The 16,494-nt window shown below is 32.4% G+C and overlaps 1 protein-coding gene across 1 annotated transcript; it reads left to right on the top strand.

Moving 5' to 3' along the window:
* The first annotated feature begins 14 nt into the window (after positions 1 to 14).
* On the top strand, positions 15 to 4,276 carry LOC127725328 (perlucin-like protein). Its single transcript, XM_052232258.1, has 5 exons — positions 15 to 342; positions 805 to 896; positions 1,437 to 1,518; positions 2,180 to 2,403; positions 4,159 to 4,276. Exons 1-5 carry the CDS (start codon positions 171 to 173, stop codon positions 4,201 to 4,203), a joined length of 615 nt encoding a protein of 204 aa, XP_052088218.1. The 5' UTR covers positions 15 to 170; the 3' UTR covers positions 4,204 to 4,276.
* The last annotated feature ends 12,218 nt before the right edge of the window (positions 4,277 to 16,494 follow it).

The raw sequence follows: 16,494 nt of genomic DNA, 5'->3' as shown, positions 1-16,494 counted from the left end.
TAAAGTTTGAAAAAGGTTCTAGTATTACAGAACTACAGTAACACAATCGGGAAGACGACACTTGTTATCACAGATCTACATACACTTACCTAATAACAACCATATTCACTCGTTGCCTTGTAATAACAACCTGTTTAATATTGTTATTTATACAAAATATATAGCCGGACATGATAGCCGTGTATGTGATAGCTGTAGTGATCTGCATGTCCGAGGCAGAAAAATGTTTTCAGGAAAAGGAGGCAAAACTCATCAACGGAATAAAAGCGTCTTTAAAAACGATGCAAACGAACATGAAGGGTGTACATCAAATGGTAGAAAAACTTGAAGTTAATATCAAAGGTAAAGTTTTCAATTACAACATCATTATAGACAAAATATATCTCTTTAAAGTTTGATCAACAAAATAATCAAGATTTGGCTTAAGTAAATCTAGGAAATAGAATATAAATTCACTTTATCTTTTCATTTCAATGTAATAAGAAACGTTACTTTGACAGCATTACTTCTTTCAACTAAAACAACAACAAAAAACAACCCTAAAACAATAGAAATACAATTTATCAGGAAACCAACGCATATTTGGCTTAATTTGCCGCCAAAAACGCTTGCTAAATAGTCCTAAGTTTTTGAAATGAAGACAAAAAAAAAAGATTTGTACCGAAAGATAGATTCAAAATTTTTAAATTCAGTATTGTAAGTAAACTGAAAATTGTTGTCTAATTGTTAAAACAGTAATATTTATAAAAACAAATGCTACCAAAGGCCATTTACAAAATATTAAATATGCATTTGCATTTGCAGAGAAATCAAACATTTGCAAAAAAGGATGGAAAGAATATAAAGATCATTGCTACATTTATCAAAAAGTCAAAAAGTCATGGCGGATGGCAGAGGTAAAGCTGAATCTATTTATATTCAATCTTATATTTTTCATTTTTTTTTAATTGGAATTCTGTGTGATGAAAAAGTATTTTGTTAACGTGATTCTAATATATTCTTATTCAGAAACACTAAATTAGAATGCTTACAATTACTAAACGCAAATGATTAGGCTATCCTTTTAAAAATGAAAATTATGAAAATGATATTATATTTGACAGTAATCATGGTTATCGATGAGTATAAAACATTATCACTTATTTTGATGCCTGATTGGGGTGAATAGTACAGCTATTTTATAAAGGTTTATCCATGTTTGTTAATCGTCAAATGAACTAGGGTACTGACGTGAAGAAATTGTTACTCTTCTTTGTTAGAGTTATGCATTACATTATTACATTTATTTTCTATAATATACTTCAAATAATGTCAAATGATTATATATATACGTCTATAATATAAAACGTTATTTTGTGCTATATGAACATTTGGAACCTGTTTGTTTCCATGTTCTATGTAAAGATATATAAAAAGTGTACATATTCCAATTACAGAAGCAATGTCGGACAATGGGAGGATATCTTGTTAAGATAGAAGATGTTTCAGAACAGAATTGGGTAGTGAAAAATGTAAAAGGTATACTATGATAATTCAGTTAAAATTTTAATGTTTATTAAATATTCATTTATTGATAAACTTTATAGAATTTTGAAAGGATTGAAGAATTTCGCAATGGTTTGCAAGTATAGGGACTAAACTATGCTCATATCATAACTACTCTCGTTTGTCCTTTTTCAATACGAGTATACCCGTTTTAACTGCAAATCAAATTTCCTGTCCAGCATTGCGGTCGACCTTTGTTTAAAGTTAATTTCTTAACTGTTTGTTTTACTGCTAATTTATTCTAGATCTGTATACATTTGTACATTTATGTAAGAAATAATTGTAACTTAGCGCAAAACAAATCAAAATACACTAATCAAACCATCACAAACTGTTAGAATGAGGAACTTACTACAATTAGTCGCCATCTTGCATCGAATTACTAATGATAAAGATTGATATTTTTAAGCCGACATACTTGTTTTAAATCACTCCATGGTGTGAGTGGAAATATAAGGAAAATGTTGTTGATTGTTTTCCTATTGGTGTTGTTCACTTTTGGACGCTTATACTATTGTGTATATGTATACAGTTACCGCAGCATTGGAAAGGGGCACACACCCGTGCATATGCGTACGATATATTGTGTATAAAAATGAACGAATACGATCAGTTTGTTCTTAACCTGTTTCAGATGGCAAGCTTGGTTCAACATGGCTCGGAGCTTCAGATGCTGGGAAGCAAGACTGGAGATGGGCATTTGATTTGTCTAAAGTTACATATAGTCTTTGGAACCGAGGTCAACCCGATAACGGCGGAAATGTTGAAGGTTGCTTGGAGCTTCGATCTGTATTTGGGTATAAATGGAATGACATTCCTTGTTCTACTATTAACTCCTACGTTTGTGAAAGTCAACAGGTAATTCTAATAATCTTCGTTATTGTATATACAAAGACATTGCGCATTACATTCGCGCGCATTTTGGGATCAAAATAGTTTACGTTGGTTCGCAGATTTTGATTAAATTTGCGTGCATCAATTTTACAGGTAACACAGGTAAACGTAAGGATATTTCGTAGTAAATGTGTCTAGTTATTAATTTTGAACATATCTGAAATCGTATTGAATTTTAAACAAATAAAAAGTTATCATGAGAATATGTAACTTAAATAGTATTCTTTTTCTAATTTTACCGAATAGTAATCCCTTTAGTAAATGATTTTAGTAAGTTTGTAAAGTCCAATGTAAAGTTGCGTCATGAACAAACTCGGAGTTCCGTTTCTCTGTATCAACAGAATACTTAAGTCAGAGGGTATTGCAAAGGCAGGATAAAAACTGATCAACAATCAACAGCCATTCTGAATGATAACTGTGAACATACACACGCCTGTGTCCTATTCTAAAAAACTTGAAGGCAGATTATCCATGCGGTTGTAGATATAAAAGCGATAGCTGACATAGCAGCTAGGCCTATGAATTAAGTCCACTCTGAATCGATGAATATAAAAGAAAACAAACCCCATTGAGAAAGACCTGAAAAGTTTGACAATGACCATACACCTCGAAACGCGTAATTCAGTAATACCGAACACTACCTAAGTCAAAAGATTCCTATAATTTTACATTTTAATCTGTATATATTTCTAGGATTTAGTGCTTGTACGTAATAAAATTGACTTATCCTGCTCAAAATCCCTCTTCCACATCCTCGTTGGTGAGCAGGGAACTTAGACTAACGGACGGTGTACTTGTATTTGTAAATAATTAGATAAATAAATAACAGATAAATAAATGTATAATACTTAAATGAATAAACAATAGTTAAATAAATATATAATACTTAAATAAATATATAATACTTAAATAAATAATCAACAGTTAAGTAAATAAATAAATAAATAAAAATTATAAACTACCTGCATTTACCTGTAAAATACATGCGCGCAAATGTAACCAAAATCTGCGCGCAAAAGTAGTGATTTTTAGGCGCAAATGTGAAGAACGGCATGATAAACAGTATTTTTAGGTTAATCTACTTGAAAAAATTTTGGCAATTTATTACTTGTTGGACTTTCGTATGAAAATATTGGATGACAGTGATAATTTTTCTTATTCAGCTCCACCTAAGCTTCGTGAATAATGTATAATAATAAGATTGATTGATTGTTGGTTGCTTAACGTCCAGTGGCAAATATTTCATGCATGTTCAGGACGAATATAATAATAAGAAAATCGGCTAACGACTAAGTAGACAACCTGTTTCCATATGTTTAAATATGTGATTTCAAACACAAAAAATGAATAATGTCACCATCTGCACCATTCATTTACAAATTTTGACAGAAATAATGATACTAATGACATACCACCTTTAACTGGTGCTTGAAGATATACTTTCTCCCAGAAGTGAGCTCTTTAATTTTGTTAGCATAATGCTTCTAGTCGTAGAAGTCACCAACCGAACAAACGAAATTATCGGTCGTGAATGTAGTCCATTGTAGCAACTGAATTCAATGTGAACATTTTAAAAACTATTACATCTTTTAACATGTTCCTGATAGTGATTTGTATTATGAGTTTTTCAAAGAAGAGGGATCAAAATAAAAAAAAAATACACTGGTTCATGTATATGATGTTTTATCTAAGTAATCAGCTTAATTTATATATTTTCAGGGAGTATCATGTCAGCCATATTCAAAATTGTTAGTGAAGAGATAAAACCTTTAATGAATGCTATCAGAGATTGATGAATGATTTCTGTCTGATATCTTAATAAATAAAATTTGAAATAGTTACATTCCATTTTCACGGTTAAAGTTTCGAACTCTTTAAATTTCAAAACATGGGATGATGTAAAGAGGGTACTTTACAATCATACAGGTAAACATAAGAAAAAAATAAAAAATAAAATAAAAATAAATTACTAACAAACAAACAGACATCCACGATAAAATGAAAATAGAGAAAAACACTTTGACCAATTATAAGGAAATCAGAAAATTACTGTCATGTGATCTCATTAATGACTGTTTACTTCTATTGTATAAAGGTGGCGTAAAAGAAAATCAATCAGTCCATCAGTTCTATTGTACATATCAAATATGACGAAGTTGAGGTCTTGCTATAATATTGGAAACCAAAATAATAGACATTTAATACGTGTAATGGTCAATCGTCACTCTTTTTTATTTTGGAAAATTTCTGCGTATGAATATTTGCACTAAAATGTCGTCATTCACCTAAAAAGCTAACCAAACCTTTAAACAGACTTGTTAAGAAGGAATATAGTTGCGATACTGTTGTCAGGTCATTAAAGATGGCATGTTTTGGAATTAATATTGATTCACTCATAGGGTCTTTGCATCGGAAATAAACACATGTATTCTTAAATCAGTTGTTGGCATGATACGGGTTTTGCTCTCATATATTTTATTATGGTATAATAGTAAACCACTTATGGGAGGAATTGTGCTTCCGTCTTGATTTTCATATGATGAAGACATAATCTTTCAGTCAGTTTAATTGAGGTCTGGAGCTTGTATGTCAGTAACTGCTATACTCGGATATGTTCCTTATGTCGTAACTACAATACCCTTCCCTTTTCACGAATGACATAACATAAGCAACACGACGGGTGCCACATGTGGAGCAGGATCTGCTTACCCTTCCGAAGCACCTGAGATCACCCCCAGTTTTTGGCGGGGTTCGTGTTGCCTAGTCTTTAGTTTTCTATGTTGTGTCATCTGTACTATTATTTGTCTGTTTGTTTTTTTATTTTTTGGCCATGGCGTTGTCAGTTTGTTTTCGATCTATGAGTTTGACTGTCCCTCTGGTATCTTTCGTCCCTATCTTCTAGTAGTCCTTTGTTCATTTATGTATCATTGTCATTTTGCTTAGTTTCTTTTGTTACCTATTCTGACATCGGACTCGAAATTCTTTTAAACTGATTTTTACTGTGCGTATTGATGTGTGTTTGTTTATTTTACATTGTCAAGAGGTATTGGGAGAGGGTTGAGATCTCACAAAACATGTTGAACCCCGACGCATTGTTGCGCATGTCCCAAGTCAGGAGCCCCTGGCCTTTGTTAGTCTTGTATTTTGTTTTTAATTTTAGTTCATTTGTGTGTTTTGGAGTTTAGTGTGACATCCATTTTCACTGAACTAGTACACATTTTTGTTTAGGGGCCAGCTAAAGCCCGCCTCCGGGTACGGGATTTTCTCGCTGTGTTAAACGTTGGTGGCCTTGTGCTGTTTTCTGCTCTTTGGTCAGGTTGTTGTCTATTTGACACATTCCCCATTTCGATTCTCAATTTTATTTTATTGGTATATTCCGCTTCTCTATTTAAAGTGGGTATGGAAAATACCAAATAGATATTCAAACTAAAATTTCGATGAAAAAACTAACAACGTCATAGTGACAAATATAAAGCGACAAAAACATAAACTGTCGGAAAAAACAACATAAACAAAAATTAAAACAGGGCAACGCGAACCCCGAAAAAACCAGGAGGTGATCTCGACTTCTCCGACAGAATAATAAGATCATGCTCAACATGTGGTTTAACAATAACCGACAAAATAATCACCTTATAGTACATTACAGTAAGACGTTTATAGCAAAACGATCCTTTCCAAATGCCCTATCATTTTGTTCTACTCTCTGTTTGGTGTGTTTAAAAACGGTAACTTACAAATAAGTATTTAGATTGTCATACCTAGATTATATTTACATGTAATCATAGGTTTTTTTATGTTGAAAACTTTGTTCTTCGTAAATATAGAAATAATTGTTTTGGTTTGACTAGCAACTATAATTCATTCACTAAAAACTTACTAATCATATACAAAGTAGTATTCAGAAAAACTGACAACGCCATTGCAATTGAAAAAATACGAAAGACAGGGCCTATTACAGTTTACTATTACGGGCCGTTTATAGTTACTGTTGATAACCTTTTACAATACTCAAGCCCTTTAAAGCTTACTATTTGGAACCAGTTTGGCTCATTGACAAAAAGTAGTATGATGACCTTTAATCTTTATCCTTTAGTTTTTATATATAATAGTTGTAGCATTCGCAAAAACACTTCATCTCCTTATTTATTGTATTATGCATGTTAAATTTATCATTTTGTTTTACATATTTTAGTTTCCTAGTTGATTAAGGGATCTTAAATAAAATGTCGTTACTCAGATGTCTCATATTTTGATGAACAACATTTTATTACGTACACGTAGAATGAAGCCATATTCTTAATTAAAATGTATATTACAGAAGTTGAAATAAAAAAATACCTTTACATATAGTTTTTGGTCAGAATGCTCTTCCACAAAACAACAAAACTGAATTTACTTGATCCATTTTGTTTATGACTAGATGTCTTCTATCTGTTTTTGTCGCTAGGTTGCTATCATATTGAAGTTAAGAGTGCCCGCGGTTACTAAAAATAAGCCTATATACTTAACGTGCTGATATTAAATAATGTAGTTATACACTTTTATATCGGTGTCCATCCTCAGATAGTTTTCATCATAAAATCAGAAGATGTGGTATGAATGCGAATGAGACAACTATCCACAAGAGACCAAATGACGTTGAATTTAACAACTATAGGTCACCGTGCATCCTACAACAATGAGTAAAACGCATACCGAATAATAAGCTATACAAGTCCATGAAATGAGAAAACTATCGGCCTGACTTATGTACGAAACAATAAACAGAAAACAAATATTATATTTAACAAACGACAACCACTACTGAATTACAGTCTCCTGACTTGGGACCGGCACATACAGAATGAGGTGGGTTAAACATGTTTGCTAGCACCAGGGACAGTGTTGTAACAGTACAATATGAGTACAAACTATAAAAATCATTTGAAAAGGGCTTAGCTCATCAAATCGACACAAAACAAAAAAAGGACAGACCGGACGTGGCACAAAGTACAGATCTGAAAGCACTCGAAAATACTGGAAGCTAGTCCAAAGCCCATAGCAGGTTGTGTATCTAGGACTAAAATATCAATCAGTACAAAACCAACATCCAATGGATTTAGTGTACAGACGTCATTAAGAGTCAAAATAAAGGTATCGACAGATTGTAGGACCGTGAATTTACATATGTATATAACAATACTATTTATAATATAAAATTATTGGTATAATTGCCAATGAAACAACACTCCACCAGAGACCAATTAACATAGAAGTTAACAAGTCAGTTGGGTTTAAATTCATTGGTAATAAAATCAATATGTTCACCGACAAATTATAGAAATTTCAAAATCACTGAAGGACGATATGATCGTATGCAGTGTGCAGAATTTCAATGACATAACAACAACAAATGAAAGACTTCAAACTAATCTTGTTATTCACTATAAAAAAAACGAAATTGGAATACAGATGTATGGCATTTATATTATTATGAACAAATCGGCAGAAACACAGATCACAATGATAAATACACAAATGTACCCGAAATAAACAACACCAGCAACAACAACACCGTATAAACACCACCAACACCACCATCACTACCACCACCAACAACAACAACAACAATAATAATAATGCAACAACAACAACATTGAACATAAAAATAATAATAATACTGTCATTTATTTCAAAACATAATCGCATCTTCTTTTTTACAAATATTACACACATATAATAATGTGTAAATGTTAGGTGCAATATGTTATAAAATATGTTGTTAGCAAGTTATTCGAATAAAGGATATTTAAAGATACCATTGAATAGCAATAACCGATGATATATCTGATTACATCCTGGATAGGGGTCAAAACTATCTCAACATGTCCATAGTTTCACCTATTCTATATATTCTGAGTAAGAAGTTTGTCTTATTTTGCCTTTACCAAATCGTTGAACAAATATACTAAGAAATACATAGGTTTGGTTAAAACTTTAATATTAAGTTGATTTTAACTCCTCGTGCTTCGATTAAACCGACTCATCGTTAGTTTAAAGCATTGGTTGCATAAAAATCCAACTTAGTTACAAACGTTTCATTTAGAATCTTTTGTAAGAATCCGAGATGTCTTGCTTTAATTTATTGATAAATCGCGACAACAACACAAGAACGAAACACCGTTATTCTGTTTTTATTTTCAACTTGTTTCAGTTCCAAGTTGACATTTCTCAGTTCCAACTTGACTTTGTTATTTCTAAATTGACATTTTTTCAATTTATCAAGTTTATATTTCAAGTTAGAAATGAGAAATGTCAACTTTGAACCTACAACAGTCAGATTTGAAGACAGAAATGTAAAGTTCTAAGCGAGATATATATCTACTTCGAAGTGAGAAATGTTAAGCTGGAAGTAAGAAATGCCAATTTGGAACTGAGAAATGTCAACATAGAACTGAGAAATGTGTATTTAGAACTTAGAAATGTTAACTAGGAACTGATAAAAGTCACGTTTTAAGAGAGAAATGTAAAGCTGGAAGTGAGATATGTCTACTTGAAATGAAACACATTCAAATTTAGTTTAAAAAAGGATCAAATGCAGCATTGCAGTTGTGCTGTCCAATAAATCCAGCAAACAACAAACATCAACCATTAGGCTTCAAATAACAACCGGTATTGACATGAGCTACTTTATAATGGTAGTCTTACTTTGCATGCGAAATAGATTGTTTGACAGATGTCAAAGCTGACACGAGTAGAGCCTAATTTGATTAAGAATTTGAAGCACTTTAGGAAATAGCATTAAGACTTAAATGTCTTGTTTACACAAACTGTATTATAAATAAGTATTGGAAAGCAGGAAACGTAAAATCACTATCTGGAAATGCAAATTCAAGTAATCTATTTTTCATAAACATTAAGGTAAGTATTAAATGCATTTTAGATGTCAACTGTTAAAAAGAGGCAGAAGATGACGAAGTGACAATCATAATTCATAAGTAGAAAGAAACTGACTAGGCAATGGCAAAAAACCACCCAGAAAAATTGACGAAAAGACAAACAACAGTATACCAAAAACTTAACAATGAGCAACACGAACCCAACAAAAACTCCAGGGCTGATCTCATACTCTCTAAAACGGTTGGCAGATCCTGCCCAACAAGTGGCACCCGTCGTGTTGATCATAGTAATCGGAAAAGTACAAATTTAGAAATGAACATCTCAATGGTTCTATTTCTACGATTCTGTCGCGTTGACACATTTTAAAATCTTTTACTCGTTTTTATACATGCATAATAAACTAAAGATAAAAATAAGGAGATGTAGTATGCTTGCGAGTGATAGAACTATTATACATAAAAACTGAAGGACAAAGATGAGAATAACTAAAGGTCGTCATACGACATTCTGTCAATGAACCGAACTGATTCCATATAGTAAGCTTTAAAGGGCTTGAATATTGTAAAAGGTCATTAATAGCAAGCCATAAATGGCCCTAAATAATATGATATTATCACGTGAATATTTCTGTATTGGCCTTGTTATTGGCCCGAGGCTTGCTGTATTGGCCTGAGGCGAAGCCGAAGCTTGCTGTATTGGCCTGAGGCGAAGCCGAAGGCCAATACAGCTTGCCGAGGACCAATAACAAGGCCAATACAGAAATACTCACGTAATGATATCTTTATAAATTGACTACAGTGTTAACATATTTTTTATTTCACAAGAGATTGACATGTTTTACCTTGAAGTGAAACTATCAAAATCTGAGTTCCCATTTATAAGCTGCAATATCAAATGATCTGGTGCTGTTTCCAGGTGTCTTTTACATTTTATGATGATTTGTTTTACCCTTTCCATTCACTACAAAGTGTTACAGTTCATATTAAGACGCAACACATAAATAGTTATTGGAAAGGTACTGCTATTGCATGTGTAATGCATAAACATAAGGATTATTAAAAAAATGTACGAGTTGAATATGATTGAAAATGATACAACTATCCATAAACCAACTAACCGAAGAATGAAGACTTGAACAATTACAGGACACCCTTCAACAATGCATATGCCTGGTTTGGGTTGAAAAATAAATGACAGTTTACAAAACATGAGAAGCAAAAGTAAACAGTAAATCGATTTGTACCTGAGGTCGACAAGAAATGAACTTTGTGATAATCTACTCGTTGCCCAAACCTGAAATAATTCAATTGTCTGCCTACAAAATGCCTTTTAAATGAATGTGACCGTCTTCAGCCTGAAATATTTGCCACACTGAACGTTTCGGCATGTTTATGATGATTAAATAAAAATGCGTCTTCCAAACGACTGTTTGTGTTTATCATGACTATGGGAATGTGTCAAAGAGACAACAACCCGACCATAGAGCAGACAACAGCCGAAGGCCACCAATGGGTCTTCAATGCAGCGAGAAACTCCCGCACCCGGAGGCGTCCTTCAGCTGGCCCCTAAACCAAAATGTATACTAGTTCAGTGATAATGGACGTCATACTAAACTCCAAATTATACACAAGAAACTAAAATTAAAAATTATACAAGACTAACAAAGGCCAGAGGCTCCTGACTTGGGACAGGCGCAAAAATGCGGCGGGGTTAAACATGTTTTTTGAGATCTCAACCCTCCCCCCATACCTCTAGCCAATGTAGAAAAAACAAACGTACAATAGTACGCACAGTAAAACTCAGTTTAAGAGAAGTCCGAGTCCGATGTCAGAATAGGAAACAAAAGAAAATAAACAAAATGACAATAATACATAAATAACAACAGACTACTAGCAGTTACTGACATGCCAGATCCAGACCTCAATTAAACTGATTGAAAGATTATGTCTTCATCATATGAATATCAGGCACAATCCCTCCTGTTAGGGGTTTAGTATTATACCATCATAAAATATATGAGAAGAACATAACCCGTGTCATGCTAACAACTGGTTTTAGAATAAATATGTTTAATTCCGATGCAAAGACCCTATAAGTGAATCAATATTAAAGCCAAAACATGCAATCTTTAATGACCTGACAACAGTATCGTAACTATATCCCTTCTTAATAAGTCTGTTTAAAGGTTTTGTTAGCTTTTGAGGTGAATACTGACATTTTTGTGCTTTGTAAAGAATATTACCATAAAAGATTGGATGTGAAATACCCGAACGTATAAGATGTCTGCATGTTGAATTATATTTACGAATGATCTCCTTATACCGATGATAAAATTTAGTAAATGTTTTGACTAGTTTATGATATCGAAAACCCTGGTGTAATAATTTTTCAGTAATACATAAATTTCTCTCGCTAAAATCTAATACGTTGTTACATACACGAGCGAATCGTACAAGTTGAGATATATAAACACCATAAGATGGTGACAAGGGAACGTCACCATCTAAAAATGGATAATTAACGATAGGAAATGAAAAATCATTTCTTTTATCATAATTTTTTTTTGTATTAAGCTTCCCGTTAATGATATAGATATCAAGATCGAGGAAAGGACAGTGGTCATTGTTAGTATTAGCTTTATTTAAAGTAAGTTCTATAGGATAAATTTCTTTAGTATACATACTGAAGTCGTCATTATTGAGAGCCAATATATCATCCAAATATCTAAAAGTATTGTTAAATTTTTGTATCAGATGTTGTTTCGATGGGTCTTTGCTGATTTTAGTCATAAATTGTAACTCATAACAATACAAAAATAGGTCCGCAAAAAGTGGTGCACAGTTAGTCCCCATTGGAATTTCGATAGCTTGACGATATACGGAATCTCCAAAGCGAACAAAAATGTTATCAAGTAAAAATTCAAGGGCAGATATAGTATCAAAGCATGTGCAATTGACATAGCTCTTTTGTTTGTTGCTACTAAAAAATGACCTAAAAGAGTTTGAACATGTATTCGCTTTCCGACTTTTTAAATGCCCATTTAATTAGGTGTGTGAATTTTTTCTTAATAAGAATATGAGGCAAAGTGGTACATAGGGTAGAAAAATCAAAACTTTGAACAGATTCAAAATCACCAATATATGCATGTAATTTATCAAGTACTTCCAACGAGTTTTTGACACTCCAAAAGTAGTTAATTCCACTATTTTCAAAGGCCTTATTTGAACAATTTATTATCAGGTTTTTGATTGTACCAAGTGTACTAGTAAGTAGAATAGACAATTTAGTAGTGGAACAATGACTTGAAGACGAAATAAATCTATATTTGTAAGGTGATTTGTGTAGCTTCGGAAGCCAGTACATAGTTGGGACTTTCATTGTATTTGGTTCTGCTTGTAAAGAAGTAGCTCATAGTTTATGTTTGTTACAGATATCGTTTTCTGAAAATGAAGTCAGTTGGAATGTTGGTGAATTCGTGATTTCCTTTTGCAGAACCTCAATGTAAAATTTACGTCAAACTATAATGATATTATTAGCAGCTTTATCAGCCGGGACAAAAACAAATTCCTTGGCTAGTTCTTTTAGTTTATGTTTGATACGAGAAATAGGATTTTTATGGTTGTTGTTAAGAGTAAAATTTTCTTTAAAATGTTGTTTACGTATATCAACTATCTTCATTACTGAATTAAAAAAAAAGTCCAAAGATTTTTTGTCAGCTTTTTCCCGTTTTATCCATTTCAAACAGTAAGCACGAAGTGAGTCGTGGATGATATTACGACACTCATTCCAATTATTAATTGACGGGGGACGATATTTAGGTCCTTTACTGAGGAATGATTTTAACTCTCGGTCGCGAACGATGTTAAGGTCTCCTGTTATAACATGGGAAATGGGGCCATAAGTGTATTCGGAATTACTACAATTACATGACGGAGGTGTATTTTCACTGATATTTACATCTTTACAGATTTGGCTATAATTAAACACAAATTTTCGGGTAGATTTCTTGTAAATATAACAAATAAGAGGGAGTTCAATATTATCAAAATATCCAGGAATTTGTTCTTTAATAGAATGGTCGTTAAAAATACCGGCAATATTTACAAAATCAAAACCTTTATTGACATACTTTATTTTAATAAAATGTTTTTTATGATCTTCAGGGCGATCATATTTAGGAAACAGTTTAGAATAACAATATGCCATTATAATTTGAACGATTTCATACTTAGGACTGCAATATGAAATTGTGTTGCAATCCTCTAAAATTTTATTTAATTTATTTATAGGTAAAGAACAGAGCTTGGTTAATAAATAATGTCTTTCGTTGTTTTTTGAAATAGAAATTAGGTCAGAAATATTTGTATGGTTGGTCCGAATTTTTCTTTGATTGCGATTTTTTCTACGCCCATGAGAACGGTTTTTACGAACAGTTTTAGAAACTATATCCAAAATGTTAACAGAATCGGTTCTTGAAATATTACCAATTCCCATGATATTATCATTAAGACCGAGAGGGTAGACTGTCTGTAATTTTTTAATCCAATATAATTCAAATATTTTCCGTGATCGTACAAACTTTGAATGAGATTCACCAGGCTGCTTATTTACTACTTCTAAAGGTTGAACTGTTAAATATTTAATAGGATGATTGTGCTTTTTAAGATGTTGATAAATGATACTTTTGAATTTATTGGGTCTTTTAAAACGATATAGGTGTTCTTGCGTGCGTTTAGATAAATATCGTCCAGTTTCACCTACGTACTGAATACCGCATCCCGGTTTGTTTCATGTGAGTAAATAAATAATACTGTTTGTTTTTCATGTTATATCAGTTTCAAAATTTAAAGAAAAATGTGCGACCATTAAACGTAGACCTTACCGTATTGTTGGTGGAAAGACGTGGACAAGTAAGTCATTTTTTTGCATGACACTTATCGATAGAAGGGTAACCACGATTTTTATTGTTAAAAATGTAAGCGATGGTAGTATTTTTAGATAAGCGATTTTGAAGATTGAGACGTGTAGATACCCTTTGAACGAGTTTAGTATTTAATATTTTTCCATTTCTAAGCTTCATATTTGTTTTTTGTTATGTGGATTTTATTAGAAAGGAGCAAAGACTGGCGTCCAGAATATGAACCAGCACACAATAAATTGAATTATGTGAATATGATAAAACTGTTCGGCTAAAGACGTCAAACGCTATCCGTCATAAATTACTCGACAAATAAAACAAAAGATACGGTATATCAGGGTAGCGACTGACGTCTGACTAAATAGAAGAATGGGGCTGAATGTGAAATACTACTTTTTGATAAATATTCCTAAAGTAATGAACATAGAGAAGTTCTCGCTCGGACACACTCTCCATAATCTAGTATATTATAAGAGCATAAACCTGAAGCACGGGGAGGCACTCTACTGTCTCCACACGGCACTAAAGACAAACTCTGTAAAAAATAAAATTGAGAATGGAAATGGGGAATGTGTCAAAGAGACAACAACCCGACCATAGAGCAGACAACAGCCGAAGGCCACCAATGGGTCTTCAATGCAGCGAGAAACTCCCGCACCCGGAGGCGTCCTTCAGCAAATACTTATTTGTAATAACTGTTATTAAACACACCAAACAGGGAGTAAAACAAAAGGATAAAAGAATCGTTTTGCTTTAAAAAAAAATCTGCTATGTCCTTTAAGATGAATATTTTGTCGTGGTTGTTATTTATCACATGTTGAGCAGGATCTGCTTACTCTGTCGGAACACTCGAGATCACCTCCTTATTTTTTCTTAAGAAAATTTCATGCCAGTTTTCCCTGAATTTGTTTGACACCAGGGTCATTGTCAAAAAGAATTTCTATCTTAACTTAAATTCACAATAACACAGCCCAATGTGTGTTCTTTCAAGTTTTAACAATATTATGGTTTCTTCCTTAACAGATCACTTAATTGTAAATGCCAGAAGATAGCACAAAACCGCAATTTTGAAAGAATTTGGCAAATTTTGAGTATTGATCCCAAGCATATAAAATTGACATCGTAAACAAAATTCAAAATGTTTGTTGGAAGTAAAGCTATGTATTGTTTTTAGAATACACATTAATTAGTTTTAGTCAGTTTTGTTTTTCAATGCAAAATTGACAAAAACACGTAAGATTGGCAATTTTGTATCGAAATGCCGTCAAAAGCAACATGTAGTGCTAAATAACATTTTGATTAAATGTTATTATATAAAATTGTTGCAATCATTTAAATTATATGGTATCTTTAATATTCTATATCAATTTCTATAAGGATTTATATACCTTTAAATCTTGACCCTGCGAGTATAAAAAATAAAATAAAGGGGAAATTAACTCATCCTCTTTCGTTAGTTCATTCAGTGACTACTTCATACATTTTATTAAGGTTGAATGAGCGGACTTATGGGACGAAATAGTTATCTGGCAAGTTACATTTTAAAGTGGTTTATTATGATTTTTTTTCTTCTTTATGTTAAAAGTAGTGAGTGGATGATAAAGATGGCGAAGTTAAGAGATAACATATCTATAGATGTTCTTGATAGGAACTTCATATGTAAAAACATATGGAAACATTATGGCTATGCTTATTCTTTAATTTTTAATCAACAATCAATTATTAGACATTAAAAAGCAAGGTGCAGTTGAATAGAAAGTCGGTCACAGTCACACAATACTTGTCATAAGGAAGTCGAAAAGGAAAATATGGCCTAATTATTGTCCATCAAATATTTTTTAATACTCGTCGGAACTTAAATATAAATTTTGTTTTGTATTCACACTACCAAAGAAAAATTAGAATTACCTGACTCTCACAAACGTAAGAGATACTAGCAAAAATGGTCTGTCATTCCATTTATAATGAATTCCAGGATAACACCACGTAGCCTTTATAATTTACACCGTTACAGGGTTGAACGTGCTGCCTAAGATAAAATTTAACCTTAGATAAATCGAATTCGAATCTCCAATTTTTCTTCCTAGCATCTGAGCTTCTAATCACGTTAGACCAAAACTGCTATCTAAAATATTTGTATTTGTTCATGCGTGTATACTTATGATACTAATTGTAATGCTTTTTTGTTATTTAATGTTATTCAGGGTTATATCTGGTCTATATACCAGCTTTGATAAGTTTTTGGTATTACTATA

The sequence above is a fragment of the Mytilus californianus genome, unplaced genomic scaffold (genome assembly GCF_021869535.1).
Source record: "Mytilus californianus isolate M0D057914Y unplaced genomic scaffold, xbMytCali1.0.p SCAF_15, whole genome shotgun sequence".
NCBI classification, from domain to species: Eukaryota; Metazoa; Mollusca; class Bivalvia; order Mytilida; family Mytilidae; genus Mytilus; species Mytilus californianus.
The sequence above is the reverse complement of the archived record's forward strand: the minus strand, read 5'-3'. Positions and strand labels throughout refer to the sequence as shown.